This window comes from Bombus vosnesenskii, unplaced genomic scaffold, assembly GCF_011952255.1.
Source record: "Bombus vosnesenskii isolate JDL3184/JDL3185 unplaced genomic scaffold, Bvos_JDL3184-5_v1.1 scf7180000013265, whole genome shotgun sequence".
NCBI classification, from domain to species: domain Eukaryota; kingdom Metazoa; phylum Arthropoda; class Insecta; order Hymenoptera; family Apidae; genus Bombus; species Bombus vosnesenskii.
The window spans coordinates 2845507-2861222 of NW_022882925.1; the positions used below are offsets into that span (position 1 = coordinate 2845507).

The 15716-nt window shown below is 42.4% G+C and overlaps 1 protein-coding gene across 1 annotated transcript; it reads right to left on the minus strand.

Annotated features, from left to right (window-relative positions):
• Positions 1-87: 87 nt before the first annotated feature.
• LOC117242250 lies at positions 88-9838 on the minus strand. Its single transcript, XM_033508773.1, has 2 exons — positions 9624-9838; positions 88-311 (listed from the first exon to the last, which is right to left on the minus strand). The coding sequence occupies exons 1-2, from the start codon at positions 9730-9732 to the stop codon at positions 88-90; spliced, it is 333 nt and encodes a 110-aa protein (XP_033364664.1). The 5' UTR covers positions 9733-9838.
• Between the last annotated feature and the right edge of the window lie 5878 nt (positions 9839-15716).

Sequence of the window (15716 nt, forward strand, 5' to 3'; positions counted from 1 at the left end):
AATAACATTTCAGACAGCACAATGGTAAGAGAAGTATTTTAACATGCTTACTCACCGTCACATGATGCTATACGATTTTATCTTCTGTCATGAAAAAAGAGTTCTATTAAGATCAGAATATGAATAAGGCGAGGTAAATTCTGGATGAATATTCAACACATTTTTTATATATCCTTTATCGATATATAAATTCTTCTTTCCTTGTCGAAAAAGGATGAACTCTTCCTCCTTGTCAATTACCATATCCTTCTCTTTACTCGATGCATTTCGTGTCAAATCAGAGTCAGTATCTTGCAACAATATATCATTGTCTGAAAATCACAAATAATGAAGAATGAAATTTGGATCTTTGTTTGAAATTTGAAGATGTTCTTAGCGCGTAAAACCGAAGATTCGCATAAGAGGATAGATTTTTGAAGAAATTTAGAAAATGTGTTTATCACACGGTAAAACTGAATATTGATCGATTTTTATTTCTCATGCAAAAAAAAGAAATGCTGATGGAAACAATGTATTTCGAAAGTGACACTAAAGGCAATCAACGTGGATCTGTGATTCGTTTGGCGAATACCGCGTTCCATGGAGACACAGAAACAGAAAGAGGGAGAAGGGGGAAACCGCGTTAATTCCTGCGCATTCAATGAAAGAAAAAATACCAGAATACCGTTCCGTGCCAGTAGCTCGATGCGGCTGGCGTTTGTCTGCTTCAGCAGCTCATCAGCCAACCCATTATCCGGATTATATTCCATACCAGAGAAATAAATAACGCGTGAACCGAATAATCGTTGCCATTCGAAAACCGAGATCTGTTACCCAACACGCTCTCGCCAATTTTTATCGTTGCTCTCATCAATTTCTCAGACATATCCCAGTAGCGAAAGCCAACTTTCATTTATAAGAAACGATCTATATCTTGAAATGCTATCGAATGAAAATTAAATAGTTGCTTTTCACGACTTTAGGACTTTATGACTTAATTAAATACAGTTCTTGTACGATACAAGTGCAGATACGCTAGAAGGTGGCTGTACTTGCTAGTACTTTGAGTAAACAATAACCAACATAAAATCAATCAAAATCAAGTCACTTTTTCACAAATGTGTTAATAAATTAATAGTCAGTGGAGTACACTTCTAGTAATAAATTTTGCATTTTTTAAATACAAAATCTATCTCTTTCTCTCTTTTCCAAAAAGTGTTAAAGCTGCCTCCTTACTGCTGCAAACTCTACAATTGCATAATACGATAATAAAACTTATTATCCAAAAACGTATTGGTAAAAGACTAAAGTCATCGGAGAATTTTTTTGAATTTGAATTTCTGAAGAAGGCTAAACATGGACAAGGGTCGTTTTATCGTCGAATGACAACTAACTGACTCTATGAGAAAAACATTCGTCATGAGATCCACGACTTCATGATTTACTTAAATACGCTAATAGCCACCGCATAATATGATAAGTATTTTATTGAAAAGTATCGAAACGTATCGGTGAAGAATTAAAGGCGTTAAGCGCAAACGTGGAGAAGGGTCGCCAAAGTTTCAGCAAAGAGAAACATTCACAGCGAGGAAGACAAATTTTTTGAGTTTATAGCGACAATTTGATTGGAGATGGAAAAAATGGTCTCTCCGGGACACGCGATCGTGGACGGTCGATTCACGGAGCCAGTTTGCGAGCGAAGAGTACAAGCGGCTTGCCTGGTTTCTGGTCGAAGTGGGACTAACCGCAGAATCGGAGGCAAGATGGCAAAAGTAAGTCGAGAGTCGAGGGGCGGCGCTGTGGCCTGGCCAGCCCACCGGCGCATCCTCGTTCTTCTCACTCCGATTCCAACCTAAGATCTACCAAGAACCAACGTTTGCGAAAACATGAACCCGTATTTTTCCCGCCGTTACTAATTTTTTCCCTCCGTAATTCCTGGAAATGGAAAATTCACATCGACGTACCGAGAGGAATGAATAAATTAACGAAGAAGACTTTGGAACGAGAATCAGCCAGCTAAGCAAACTTTCACAGGCATAGCCACCACTATTCTGGAATTAATTAAATCATGTTCTATCCACGGAAATTAAATTCAGTCTTCTTATGAAAAAAAATGTTGAAATATTAAATTCAAATACTTGGTCCATAATTTGGTCCTCTTTGTTTCTTGAAACAGCTTATTATTAATTTTTATGTGAATTTTCCACACACCTGATTATTTTCTCCGATTCATTTAATGGAAATTAATCAAATAAAACATTACGTTTATATACTTAAAAACCAGCAACCACTATTATTTCTATTATCGAATAAAATCTTCAATCTTTCAATAAATTTATAAAACGTCCAATTCATTTGAAAGAAAACTTCAATTCTCGAATAAATTTCAAAACTTCTGATTATACCTTTTAATACACTTAGGAGAATCAATCGAGATGCAAGTTGATTTTAAGTTAAACCCGAATAATTAAAAATCTGCAATCTAATTTTCTTTAAAACCGGTTCAATTCTATAATTTTAAAAAGATTGTCAAAACTTCCAACTATTTTCTATTAAAAGAAAAAACAAACTAGGATAACTAAATATTTAACTAAATAATCGTTCAGATCCCAAATATTAAAACCCTATTTTATATAACTGAAAATTCTAAGATCTAGTTTCGCCTTTTTATCCAAGCAACATTCGACAATTAAAATGAATTTCCAAAATCCCCAGTTCTTCCTCTCTCTGATCCTCCCTAACCCAATCCTCTACCTAAGTCAATCGACCAAAAATGAATGGAGCGCAACAGAACCCTCAGCATCGAAGAAAGTTTCGAAAGAGGGTAGCGTAAGGGATGGTCGTTGACTTCCAAATTGCGGCTGGCAACGAAATCCAAAAATCCTTTGGAACTACCGGTAAAAGGGCAGAATAAACATTTCCTGAACGGTTAGTAGCGACGTGGCGGGTGAGGGTGTACAGGCCGAGCGGGAGCTGCGGTTTTGGTGGGCGGAGGTTGCCTCCAGACTGTGAGGGTGCGACGAAAACGAACCATAGCCGTGTACCAGAAAGAGAAAACGAAAGAGACACGGATCTTCCCTGAACGACTAAAAGTAAACGCGAGATGGTCGTACGCAGGCACCGAGAATGGCGGTTGCTTCAAAGAAAATTCGAATCGTTAAAGACGTCTGGCTGTGTTTTTTACATCGCGTAAAGAGATCGCCCTTTGACGAATTATCGACCATGAAAAATTGATTCTGCGAAGAAGTTCCGTTACATAATTGTGTCCAGATTCGTTGTTAAACGTTAATCCGTCAATAACGAGATAGTTTAACTATCGAAGGTTGTGTCAATTCTGAAAAATGCGAACGTTTCACATTTACTAATTTCTGCATTAAGATAACTACAGTGGTTAGAAAGAGTATTGACGATGTCCTTAATTTATCTGAACGAAGCGTTTTTCATTTATCAAGTTCTATGTCTCATTTTTATTGTATCAAATTTTTGTATTTGTTTTAAAGTACTACTAAGTGAAACGAAATTTAATGTACTTAGATTTAATTAGTATGTAAATTCAATTCTTGCCAACCACTGTAGCCACTGTAGGTACATCAACGATTGTATTTTTGTTTCCATTTTAATTATAACACAAGCCTAGAAAACATTTTCAGACGACTATCAGTTTTATCATTACGAAATGAAATATTCGATGCTCGTGATCCAGTCTCAGTTACGCAAAGTTGTATAGCAAATAGCAACTATCAATAGCAAGTGGCTCGTGAATTTACATGAACCTAATCGAACTGCAAATCCGCAATCATCTACAATGCGATATGTTTTTGACCGTATGATATATATGAACGTGCGCATCCAAAATGTTCAATAGTAAAAATACGAAATTACAGAGAGAAACGCAGAAAACTATATCACTGGACACTTTACAATAGCTTAAGCAGATGTATACTTTTATAAAATACAGGAAAACAAAAAAGATGATTATTTAATGATAAAAGAATTTACCATTATCTATGTCAGCCCTTTCGCGATGAATGAATTTGTGGAACAAAATATTTGTTCCTCGTGAGATGAATATTAAACGCGTATTTATATACAATGAAATCCGCAAACGAATAAAAAGTGGAGTTGATCAATTTCGCTTCTGACAGATTCACTCGTTAATTGTCGAATAGGAAGATGTATATTTTCATAGTTGAAAGTAAATGTCAACTATGAACAACTTTTATAGCAATTTTTATGACCAGACTTACAACCGATATTCGAGAAGAATTAGTAACACACGATAAGTGGATTGGTGACGGGTAATTTTGCATAAATCGCACGCTTCTTTCCAACTCAGTTTTTCAAGCCATTGAAATTTTTAAGCACAGATGGCATAAATAAAACTATTTATATTTGAGCGCTCTTTCGTTCTGGCTTTTCACAGACAAAACGACAGGTATGTTCGCCGTTCTACTCAGAGATGGCGACACGGATGTACTTTTATAGCCCTTCGCGCGACCAGGGGCTGCGCAACCCCCTTTTTCGTCACGCGCCATTACGAGCCGGCGCGCGCGTATCCTCATAATAAACGAACAACGGCTTGATAATTACGCATCGACAACGGTCCCGTCGATGCAATTTTTAAACGTCGATCGTTAACCGATATTCTCCCGAGGATCAGCCAGTGGAACGTCAATTTGCGAGCGTCTTTTTTTCCCCGAAAAAAAATAAAAAATAAAAAAAAATATATATATATATCGACGAGCAATTTCGAGTTTCAATCCGGTATTTTATTTATCGCGCGACGAAACGTAAACGCGTATCTGCTGATTTAATTGCAATTCATTTATCAGTTGCCCCTGGTTCAATGATTTTTCGAGGCCAAAGGAATTTTCAATAAAATTCTGTCCGGCCAGTGGGAACACGACAAGAGAGGGGGGAGAACGAGACGACACACGCTGGCCATCGATATTAAAATGAAATGTTAATTAATTTTTTTAAAGTACGAGCTCCAGTTGCAATTATTGCGCGGAAATGAGGCCAAAATGAAATTGCTCCGTTCGTAAACATCACCCTGGAGACGGAGCCCGGTCCCGACACACCGCAGAGGGTGGAATTCTCCCAACGCATCGAGCAGCGAGAGTGTAAAAAAAAAAGGTGGCGTATTTTTAAACGTCGACGAATGACGGTTCGTCGTGGGCCACGGTGAACCGCGGACGTTAATCAGCCTCGAAAAATCCGTGAGCCCCGGACAAGGGGACGGCAAACATCCCGCAAAACCTTAACCACCCGAATGGTATTGTTTTAATGTAATTCCAGGGCCGGTTTGTCGCTCGGCTCATGCACGCATGTAACAGCGCGAACGACAAACCCGTCGACCAGCTAGCGCGTATCAGTTCAACGAAACGCAGAGGAAGGGAGGGAGGGAGGGAGGGAGGGAGGAAGGGCGGGAGAAAGAGAGTCGATCTAACCGATGTACAAGGGAAAGAGAGAAGGGGGTGAATAGTTGCGAAGGGATTGGAGGTGTACAGAGAGGTAAAGACAGAAAGAGAAGAATAGCGTGTATATACGCGAGAAGAGCGAAGGGGGTGGGTGGTGGATAAAGGTGGCCAGTAGCCGAATGGATCAGAGAAAGAAGCACGTTTCAGGTGGAAAGAGAGAGTGTTGGAGGGTGAAAAGAGAGAAAACCGGGCGACCAGGCTGACGGGGGGAGGGGGTGAGAGTGACAGAGAGAGGGTGCAGTGTTTTGTTCGCGCGCGATGGACGCGTCGCCATAGCGACCGGCGGTTGTTTATTATTGCGTCCAGCGGTCGTGTGGGTGGAATGGAGGAGAGCGCGGGGTAGTTTACGCGACGAAGGGTCGCGGGGGGCAGGCTGAGGGGTAAAAAGGGTTAGCGGCGGGCGACGAGGGGAGGGGGAGCGAATGGGGAGGGATGGATAAGGGGTGACGAGAGGGATGGGTGAGGCCAGAAGGGAGGAAGGATGCGAGAGGAAAGGGGGGATGGCAACGTTGGTGTGCAACGAGGGAGTGGCGGCCGACCACACGAGGCCGAAAAACACACTCTCCGCCAAACCTACCCCCTATAACACCCCCGTACACCACCGCCTCCTCCCTGCCGGCGGTAATGAGAGTTCGATAAAGCGCCGTTACCAGTGCGTGACGTCAAGCGAATTCTCTCTTTTCCTCTCTCTTTCTTACCCCGTGTCTCTCCCGTTTCTTTTTTATATACTTCCGTTTCACTCGTACATACAGGTATTTTTTTGATTTTCACCTCGTTCTATCTCCCTCTTTCTCTCGTCATACTTTTCCCCTTTTTCTATTTTTCTTTTCGCTCTTTCTCCGTTTCCCGCGTTTCTGCTTCTCCAATTCTCTCTCTCTCTCTCTCTCTCTCTCCCCAGACTCTCTATCTTTCCCTCTCTCTCTCTCTCTCTTTGTTTTTCTTTTTTTTTTGTGACTTGTCCGTTGCCTTTTTTCGGTCGCCGTTAGCAGCGGCGAAGTCGCGGTGTGTGACAAAAAACGAAGCCTCGGAAATTTCGTTGGCATGGACTAGTACGAGCCAGAGCAGCACGCTCGCGGCCAGAACATTTTTTCCCTGGCGATAAAAACGTCGCGGTGGCTTGATGGGTATCATATTTTTTTCGGGACGGGGCTACAATTTGCGCCGCCGGTAGTGTTGACGCGGCTCGAGCACTCTTCGCTACCATGATCGCGTTGGACGCTCTAATTGCTTTCTGATCTCCACCGTCCGTCGACTCCGCGCACGCCACCCACCCCTCGTTTCCTACACCAGTTTTCCATCCCTCCCTTGTTCCTCTCTTCCTCCTTCCCTCTCTCTCTCTCTCTCTCTCTCTCTTCGTCTCTCCCTCTCTCTCTTTTTTTCGTGAATTGTGAATTTGACCGAAGATCGAAGTAGCAACGAGGTCGATTGGAATTTACTGCTTCCTGTTCGATTAACTTTTCGCGGTTTCGTTCGACATCGTTCTTGTATAGCTTTTTCCTCTTTTTATGAACCGGTATACGGTTTTTTTTTTTAAACGCACCGGATTCTGCGAATTTATGCAAGGACCTGACAGATCGTGTAGTTTATCGAATAAAAGGGTTGAAGAGCGCGAACCAAATGATTACAAGGTACGTAGTTTGGTTCAAAAGTAACGAGATCACTGGACATATGTTATTGGACATACGAGCCTGTTATTAGACATATGAAAGCGTATATAGACATGTGAAAGCATTTACAAGGGATTTTATCGTATCGTCGGATGTTTAACTATCAAAAGTAATTATCCTACAACTAGTTTTCTTGAGAAACGTTTAAACGTAGAAGTTTCTCCAATTGTTCGAAGCCACGATGGAAATCATGATCGTTTGAAATGCAAATCATTCGCTTGGTCGTAGATTTTTAAAGATCTATAATTACGCGAAAATAACGATGAGTTTAAGATAATTTTTAATTTCGGTGGATAAGAAGAAGACCGACGAATAACAGGGAGTTTGCAATACTATTACAACGCTCTTTTCTACTAAAAATTCATTGATTGATAATGCAGTAATAATGCGCCAAACACCCAATTACTTATCTGGTGATCACTTTATATCAACAAAAGCAATTAAGTTGAACGTAATTTGATTATTTTAATGAGAATCATAGAACGTAGTAATTTATTTGTTCCCCGTCAAAGTTACTAATTTGAGTTATCCATGAAATAGCCTCATCACTTCCGGATCAGACTACGTATTTGCGCTTAAATTAGAAAACTCCATAAATTTCTTTTAACGCTAGAAAAACCACTCTCTAATATAAATGTGAATATATGCTCTATAAGAATAAATGTAATTAAAGCGATGTAATAAAAATAAAATAAATACAAATAATTATGTTTCGATATCAATAAAAATCTATATTAATTTCGTCAAAAGCTGCGTGATACTTTTAATTACTGAAATTAAAAGAAGGAAAGAAATCTGTCCCTTTGACAGATTTGATGTTTCTACCGCTAGCCACAACAAAGCTTCGTTTTTTAGTTAATCTCGACAAAAACGTATTTATTCGATGGAGTCCCGGGATCGATCAAGAGTCTGGATTTCGAAGAGTGTTTAGAGACAGTGATCCACAAAGGGAGAATCAAACCGTGAATTAATCCCGAAGTTTGGCAACGCACCTGTTCGAATTACCGCGACCCCGACACTCGGCACTTCTGGGAAACTTCAGCGCCCTTTGTACGAGACAGACGTTTAAGACGTGCGCTAATTAAGAACGGCATCTCACTACGCAGCTGCCAGCCAACGCTGCCATTGCAGGGAATTATTAAACGGCCGCGAAGAAGCGACATAAGGTCGACGGCTAACCAGAAATATCCCGAACACCATCCCTGAAAAGTTATCAGTGTCGAGAGAAATATAGATTTATGTGAAAACGATACCAATTTGTAATAAACGGACTATAGATTTTTACGCTTTTATGGGAAGTCTGAAGATGCAAAAGTGTACAGAGTGCGAAAAGTGTAAAGTACGATATTCGCTATAACATTTGTATGTAAAATAATTCTTCTACCTAGATTCCACTTTTTTAATTATCCCTATAAGAATATGGATTTGTATAAATAAACACACGGTCTGGTGCTGAATTCTTCAGTGAATCGTCTTCTGGATTACGCCTAAATACATAGATTTTTCATTACCAAAGTTTGCCACTGTTTTTAGTTGTAATATTATTAAATCCAATAGAAACAGCCTCTATTTCTCTATTTTTACAGTTGTGGCACCCTTGGGCAACAGCTGCTGCGTCAATTTTAATATACGCAGATATCTCGTATTTATTTCTTCGTAAACGACATTTGTCGGCTCTACGTTGGTTACATTTACAATGGTCAACGATAAAGATATCAGAATAAAGGTCTTATCCGAATATCCGCAGAGATCCAGACACGGAGGACACGTCTGAGAAACCGGAAGCCTATCAGTGCTTCGGAATCTGTACCGTCAGCTCCGCCTGAGTCGAAATCTTAGAAAACTCCTGAAAATCGATAGGATCTGATCACGTTAACGATAATAAATTATATCTACGTACTTCTTCAAGAACAATATAAATAAAAACTAACAATGAAATTAATACCAAAAACACGACACGGCAAACTGTATTTTAGAAGCGTCAGAGTAATTATTGATAAGATAAACAAAATCTACAAACATCTTCAAATCTAACGACATACAACAATGAAATTAATATCTAACAAAAATCAACGCGTTTACGAATAACCTGCTGCAAAAGTGTAGAAAACGATATTTTTCAGGATAACAGACAGAATCTAACCACTTCGAAGACGATAAATTATTTCTCCAAAGCTCTTCAAACTTCAACATACGTAACAACGAAACCAGTACCAAAAACCAAAACGTTTACGAATAATTTCCTGGACACGGTAGAGTGATCTAAATTGCTCGTCGACGAAACGGTATTTTAGAAGCGTCAGGATAATCGTTCATGTGGCCGTCCGCCGGGGTAAAAGGCCGGTTCCTCGCTACGTGTTAGGGGGCATCCGCTCAGCTGCCGCGATAATTTACTCTTTTTTCGGCCACCGATTCGGCCCACCGGCGCTAATTTACATTTACGAGCGAGATCGGCTAATTGCCGGTTAACCGGTCGGTGGAGCGCGATACGACATACCTCGCCTGCAGTTTGTTGCTGCCTTCCGATACAACTGTCGCTGCCTGTGAGAACTGGCAGGAGGTTTCGTTGCGCCCGTACGCAGCCCATCGCCGTCAATTACAGCCATTTTCTTTAAACGTCGCTCAATCGTTCCGTATCGTTCACGTTTCTGCCCTCTTTCTGAATATCTGGAAAAAAAAATAAAATTAGAAAAATTAGAGGAAAAGTTAACTAACTGTTGAAGTTGTGAGTGGTTCTCTATCGTTTGCGTTCCGTCTCTCTTTCTGGATATCTGAAAGAATAAAAAACAAAATTAGAAAAATTGACGAGAAAGTCGCTTAACTGTTGGTGTGCTGAATATTATGAATCGAGAATGAAGAGTACATTTTGTGAAATAAAAAATGTACAGTGAGGTAGTTTAGAAAGTTTCCTAGACATTAACGTCAAATTTTTTAAATCGTAAGTAACTTTAATTGACGAAGAAAATACCTTGCCGAGTGATTATCGATAGTTTCTCGCAAAAATTATTAGCGATTGATTTGAGGATTTGAAAATCCTAAAAATACAAAGAAATTTTAACTTTACTTTATATTCTCTGCCATTCACCAACGACGTGAATATCAGAAGCAACGCCAAACATTCTAGCGTCGGTATATCTTCATAAACACGCAGTACGACAAAAGATAAGGGCGGAGATGATCGAACCGTGAGAATAGTTCTTTTCTGAACAAGAATTTTCCGGCGGCGCGGCACGGTGTGGCTGTGCGATACTGTTAGATACGAGAAGACAAACAACCGTGTGATATGGAACCCGTAAAGACCACCAAAACGTAAACCGTGATACAGGCGCCAACGAACCAACTCGTCGCCGCAATGTGTTATCGTTGGTGAACGAGTCGCCCTGTCACAGCTATTCATCTCTAATTCCGTCGCGGCCTTCCCTCTCTGCCCGGCTGTACGGTTTGCCGCTTTAGCAAAATGAAACTTTAATTTCGGCCGAACTAGAACGAAAACAAAAAACCAATTATCCGCCTACGAATGATCCGCCGCTCGCGTATCCTATATTTATGGCCGCTGCCGCGGCTTGCTGGCGATTAATCGGTCGAACCGCATCATTTTTATTCATGTTTCATGCGACGCGTTGATTGCGGAGGCCGGAATTTAGTATTAATGGCCTCGATAGACAGTGCAGTGCGGATGATCGATAAAATTCATCCTTCGACACCCTAATTTAACCACATATCTTGTCACCTTTATAATTTTATCGAATTTTTACACACGTACAACACGGATAGTTATAAAAGTTCAAAAATTGTATCGAAATTGAAATTTATACAGCGAAATGGTGAATCGAGTAAATTGAATAAATTAGAAATTTTGCTTGTAGTCTTCTGGTGTTAGTTTGAATTGATAATTATTACTCTGTTTAAAGGATTTCTTTCATAATCACGAAATAAGCAGAAACTTAATAATAATTTAATTATCTGATGGGAGTATACATTTGGTACTTAAATATTTATCTATAGATCTATGAATCATTTTTCTAAATTGTTCGTCGATATTTATTTCTGGGAAAACAATTAAATAATTGAACATCAGGTATACACCATTAGAGAACAGGAAATTGTTTTTCATTATACTCTCTGTAGTGTGAATTTAAATACAAAAGCCAATAAATATCACACGAGTATTACTAAGTATTATATATATATATATAATATAATACATATAATATATACAACTATATATTAAGTACACTTAAGTACTATTAGTACTACAAAATACAGGTATACTACCAAGCGACAACATTATGGACCGAAGGATTAAAAGTAAAAATTCTTCACGTTGTGCTCTTTTGCTCTACGCTTCTATAGAAGCTCCAAAGCTTTAATCCGAGCGAAATTGTAATTTTCCATTCGCGAAATTAATTACCATCGAGGCGCAAGAAACGCTGAAGTGACAAATGTAATTAAGGGCTCTTTCTCCGGCTGCGAAATTATGGCAGACTATCATTGATGGCTGCTGCGAGGGGATGATGAACGTGGATCGGCATTTTCCAGCGTCGAACAGCGTATGCTCGGTCTCGTGTACACGTACACACCGTGCTCGGTTTGTACATTAAAGCGAGGTCCAACGCAGTACCTGTCACGGTCCTCTAGTATCCTTGTCTCACCGCTGGCCGCCATACCTCGTCCATCGTTTCCATCGTGGGTTCGCCGAGCGAACCACTCGGTTCGGTTTTTAGTTAATGCTCGCGCTCGTCACGTAGCCAACCACGTCGATGGACTTTAACCCATTATGGTCGCGTCTACATCGCGAGATATACTATTCGGATATTTAAGGGACGACTTGACGTGTTTTCGCGCCTGAAAAATTTGTTTGTCTTTTCCAGCATGAATCTCAATTCCATAAAATTTATTTTGTGAATTGTTCAACGAGAATTCGATGAAGGATTGCGATTGTTTTCGAAATTGGATCATGTGATTCACTGAGATTTCGACTACTTACGAGTAGATCGTAATTTTTCCGTATAAAGAAGCAGAGGAGGCGCGAGGTCTTCAAATGGATGAAATATTACAATTGATTTGAAAATTGGATAATATACGGAGTTAACAGAGGTTTACGTATTCTTACACTTTCCTCGAGTAAACTGTATCCCTCACGTATCTACGAAAGGATCTTTCAAACCGATAAGATACAAGCAACGGTCGTGCAACTCAAGGCAATAAAATTTATGACTCAGGTCAACTAATTCATAGTTTTAGAATTTCCTTGGCCAATCTGTACAAATACTCGAGCACAAAGAAACAGAGAGAAAACGAAGTTTTAAATTAATACCAGGCCAACGTTACAAAACGTAAATTCCCACTAAGCCCCAAAATTGCTCAAACCCTCAAAATACCAAAGAAATGGAACACCGACATCTCCACAACGAACTGATCGTCAGTCATTACCGATAAACCACTCCCCTTCTCATCCCCGATTCATAACCGGCTAGGTCGAAAAATGGAAGAGAACCAATCTCGAAACGGGAGGAGAGACAGTTCGGGGGCGGGTAGAGCAAAAGAACAGGAAAAAACAGCAAACAGCGTGCACGACGTCGAACAAACAACGTCAGACAGGCTACGACGAAAATCGTGTCCCGCTGGCTGGCTATCGTGTGCGAGAGGGGTTGGTTCCTGGCTGGATGCAGAGGCCATCGAATACCAGGGGGACAGGGGGAAAGGAAGACAGAGAGAGAAAAAGAGAGATGGAGAGAGATAGAGTGAGGGGCAGAGAGAGAAAGAGAGTGGGTTAGGTTGATCGTCGGATCGCGGGATCCCGGTCGATCTAGCGGCGCTGGCCTTCTCTGGAGAGGCGGAAGTAGCCGTGAAAAATTTTCCCGTCGACGTGTGGTGGCCCGTGTACGAGGCCAACGGCGCGCATTTCGCGGTGTTCGGGGTGTCGGGGGTGGTTCACCAGAGAGTGTACCGCGGGTTGGGTCACGGATGGGATGAGTCGCGTCCACGATGTGTGCAAGCCGAGAGTGGAGTGTGTAGAGCCAGCAGCAGCGGCAGAGAGAGAGAGGGGTATGGGTGGTCGAGGCATGGGAGTTCGCGGGGGTTGAAGCGAGAGGGTTGGTCAGCTAGCTAGCAAGAGCGGGAAGGGGGTAGCCAGCGCACGAAAGGGGGTGAGGCAGTAGTGGTGGCAGTGGGTGGCCGAAGGTGAGGGTATTTGTTGGCGCGAGTGGCTAGCCAGTCGGATTACCACCGGGAGGGTGATTCGAGGGGGGCCCTTTGGATGGGTGAGGGGTGTGCGCGCGGCTCGCCGAGGGGTAGGAGGTTGCTATGGGTCCGCAATACACACAGTGGCACTCGACGAAAAATGTAGCCAGAGAGCGACCACCGCTGGAAAATTTACACGCATCACGAGGGCGAGACTGAATGGCGAGGGTTAAAAGAGCATCGCTAATGGCCACCGCGTCGGTTATTTTGTGGATTTTTATAATACGACCGACCAAGCCCGTGTCCTTTCTATCCGTCTTCGTTCGGCTAATTCCTGCTCTCTCGCTCCCTTTCGCCTCTGCGTCCCAGACCAACGCACCACCAGCCGATGGACACCAGTCGATTCCATCAGTTTTTCAATCCGGCTGATTTTCCTTCGCCGTCCTCTTTCTCGTCCTTCTCGTTCGTCCAACCGCGCGCGTCTCGTTCCACCGCCGCATTTGCGTGGATGAAATTGAGGGATAATGAAGGGGCGATTCGATTTTCTTCGCGAGTCGAGACCCGCACCCCCCGATCGTGGAACGCTCTTTAACGACGAATAACGCGTTCATTGTTAAACACCGATACGGGAAATTAAACGCGAATAACTTTTGATATACGAGGAGGAGGTACTGGATATTTGCTGGAAATTTTTCATGTACGACTCAGGGGGCTAGAGGAATTTTTTGACGAGCCATTAAAAATTTACACGCGTTCCTTTTGTGAGCTGCTCGTTGCGCGAAATACTCCCGTAACGAGTGAAAATTAATATTTCATTTTACAGCGAGCGAGATACGAGAATTACGAGACTTAATCGAAAGAAGGTGATAACCATTGGTGCAGCCTGGAACGCGAGAGAGAACAAAAATTTAGAAACTCGCTCCATTTTAGAATTCCCCTGTGTCACTCTCGTCGCGAGTTTTCCTGTTTATCAGTGGCTGAAATATTCCGCTCATTTCGCGCATCCTTTCGGAAGCATCAGCAATAAACGCTATTTCTCTTTCTCGTTGGAATTATTATTACTTCCTTAGCAACAAGTGTCTGAAATCTTCTACTATGGAAAGCTCGTATACGCGAATATAAAAGAACGTAAAATAAAATCAAAACGATATAAAGAAGAGGGCAAGAACGACAAACAAAATCACTCTTGAATTTATTTCAAATTCTAATCTAACGCTACAATTTTAACGCTATGACAACGCAAAGTTCCGATCCTGTATAATGAGTGTAAGCTCGTGTGCAAGGTAAGGTAAAGCAATTAAACTTTGTCCTGTCTCGTCCACCTCAACTTTCCCCTAGATTCCAGGAGCATCCACAATGTACACCGATCCAAATTCTTCCTGCCTTTCAATAGTGCCGGGACTGGCTGAAATTCGGCGTGATCAAAGTTCGCCGAACGATCGAGAATCCATTTAACGGGTGGTCGAAGCGACCATGAATCCGCACACCTCCCGACATTTAGCAGGTGAAGCAGCAACACACGAGATCGCGTCTGTTCATCCTCTCGGAGATGACCAAAGAGAGAGTGAGAAGGTGCATACACTCCCGTAGAGCGTAACGCTAACCCAGTGAAATAGATAGTCTCTCCAGGCTGATATCGTGGCGGACACGAGCGAAGAGAGAAGAGACAGAGCGGGCGAGGGTGTGCTGCCGCGTGTGTGGGAAGAGAGCAAGAGAGTACAAGTACAGGCTGGCAGAATCCATCCATATATCGCGGGGCCAACAAACCGACCGAATCTCGACAGGACGAATGGGTAGGCCGCGTTTTCACCGTTGCCACTCCGCACCAGTTTCCACCAGGCTGCAGTCGGCCTGTGCTACGTACGCTTCCCCCCAAAAGCGACGTGTGTGAGCGTGCACACGGGGTCTGTGTATGCGTAAAGAGAGAGAAAGAGAAAGTATGAGGGAGAGAGAGGGGCAGAGAGAGAGAGAGAGTAGTAGATGGGTATAGTTACCCGTAACGCGGCACACTGATCCGCCACACTGGCTACGACCAACGAAAGCTTCGCGTCCAAAGAGTGAAACGGGCAGCGAGCGTGGCAGCCAGGGAAGAAGAGAGAGACGGTGAGACGTGGCCAGATATAAAGAGATAAAGAGGAACGAGAGGGTACCCGGTCTGCTGGTCCGACCAAGAGAGAGGGAGAGAGAGATAGAGAAACGAGGGATGAAGAGGGCTAGAAAGAGAAGAGGTTACTCTGGCAGTGCAGCTCGGCACTCCGCAAATTTTCAACCGCCACCCACTCTCGGCCACCCCGTCCTCATCCCTTGGTACTGACCACCTCCCACCAGCACACCCACACGGTTCGCCAACCCCCAACCCTTCCTCTATTCGAGCTCGTTTTTGCCGCGTCCACCGCCAGATCAATGG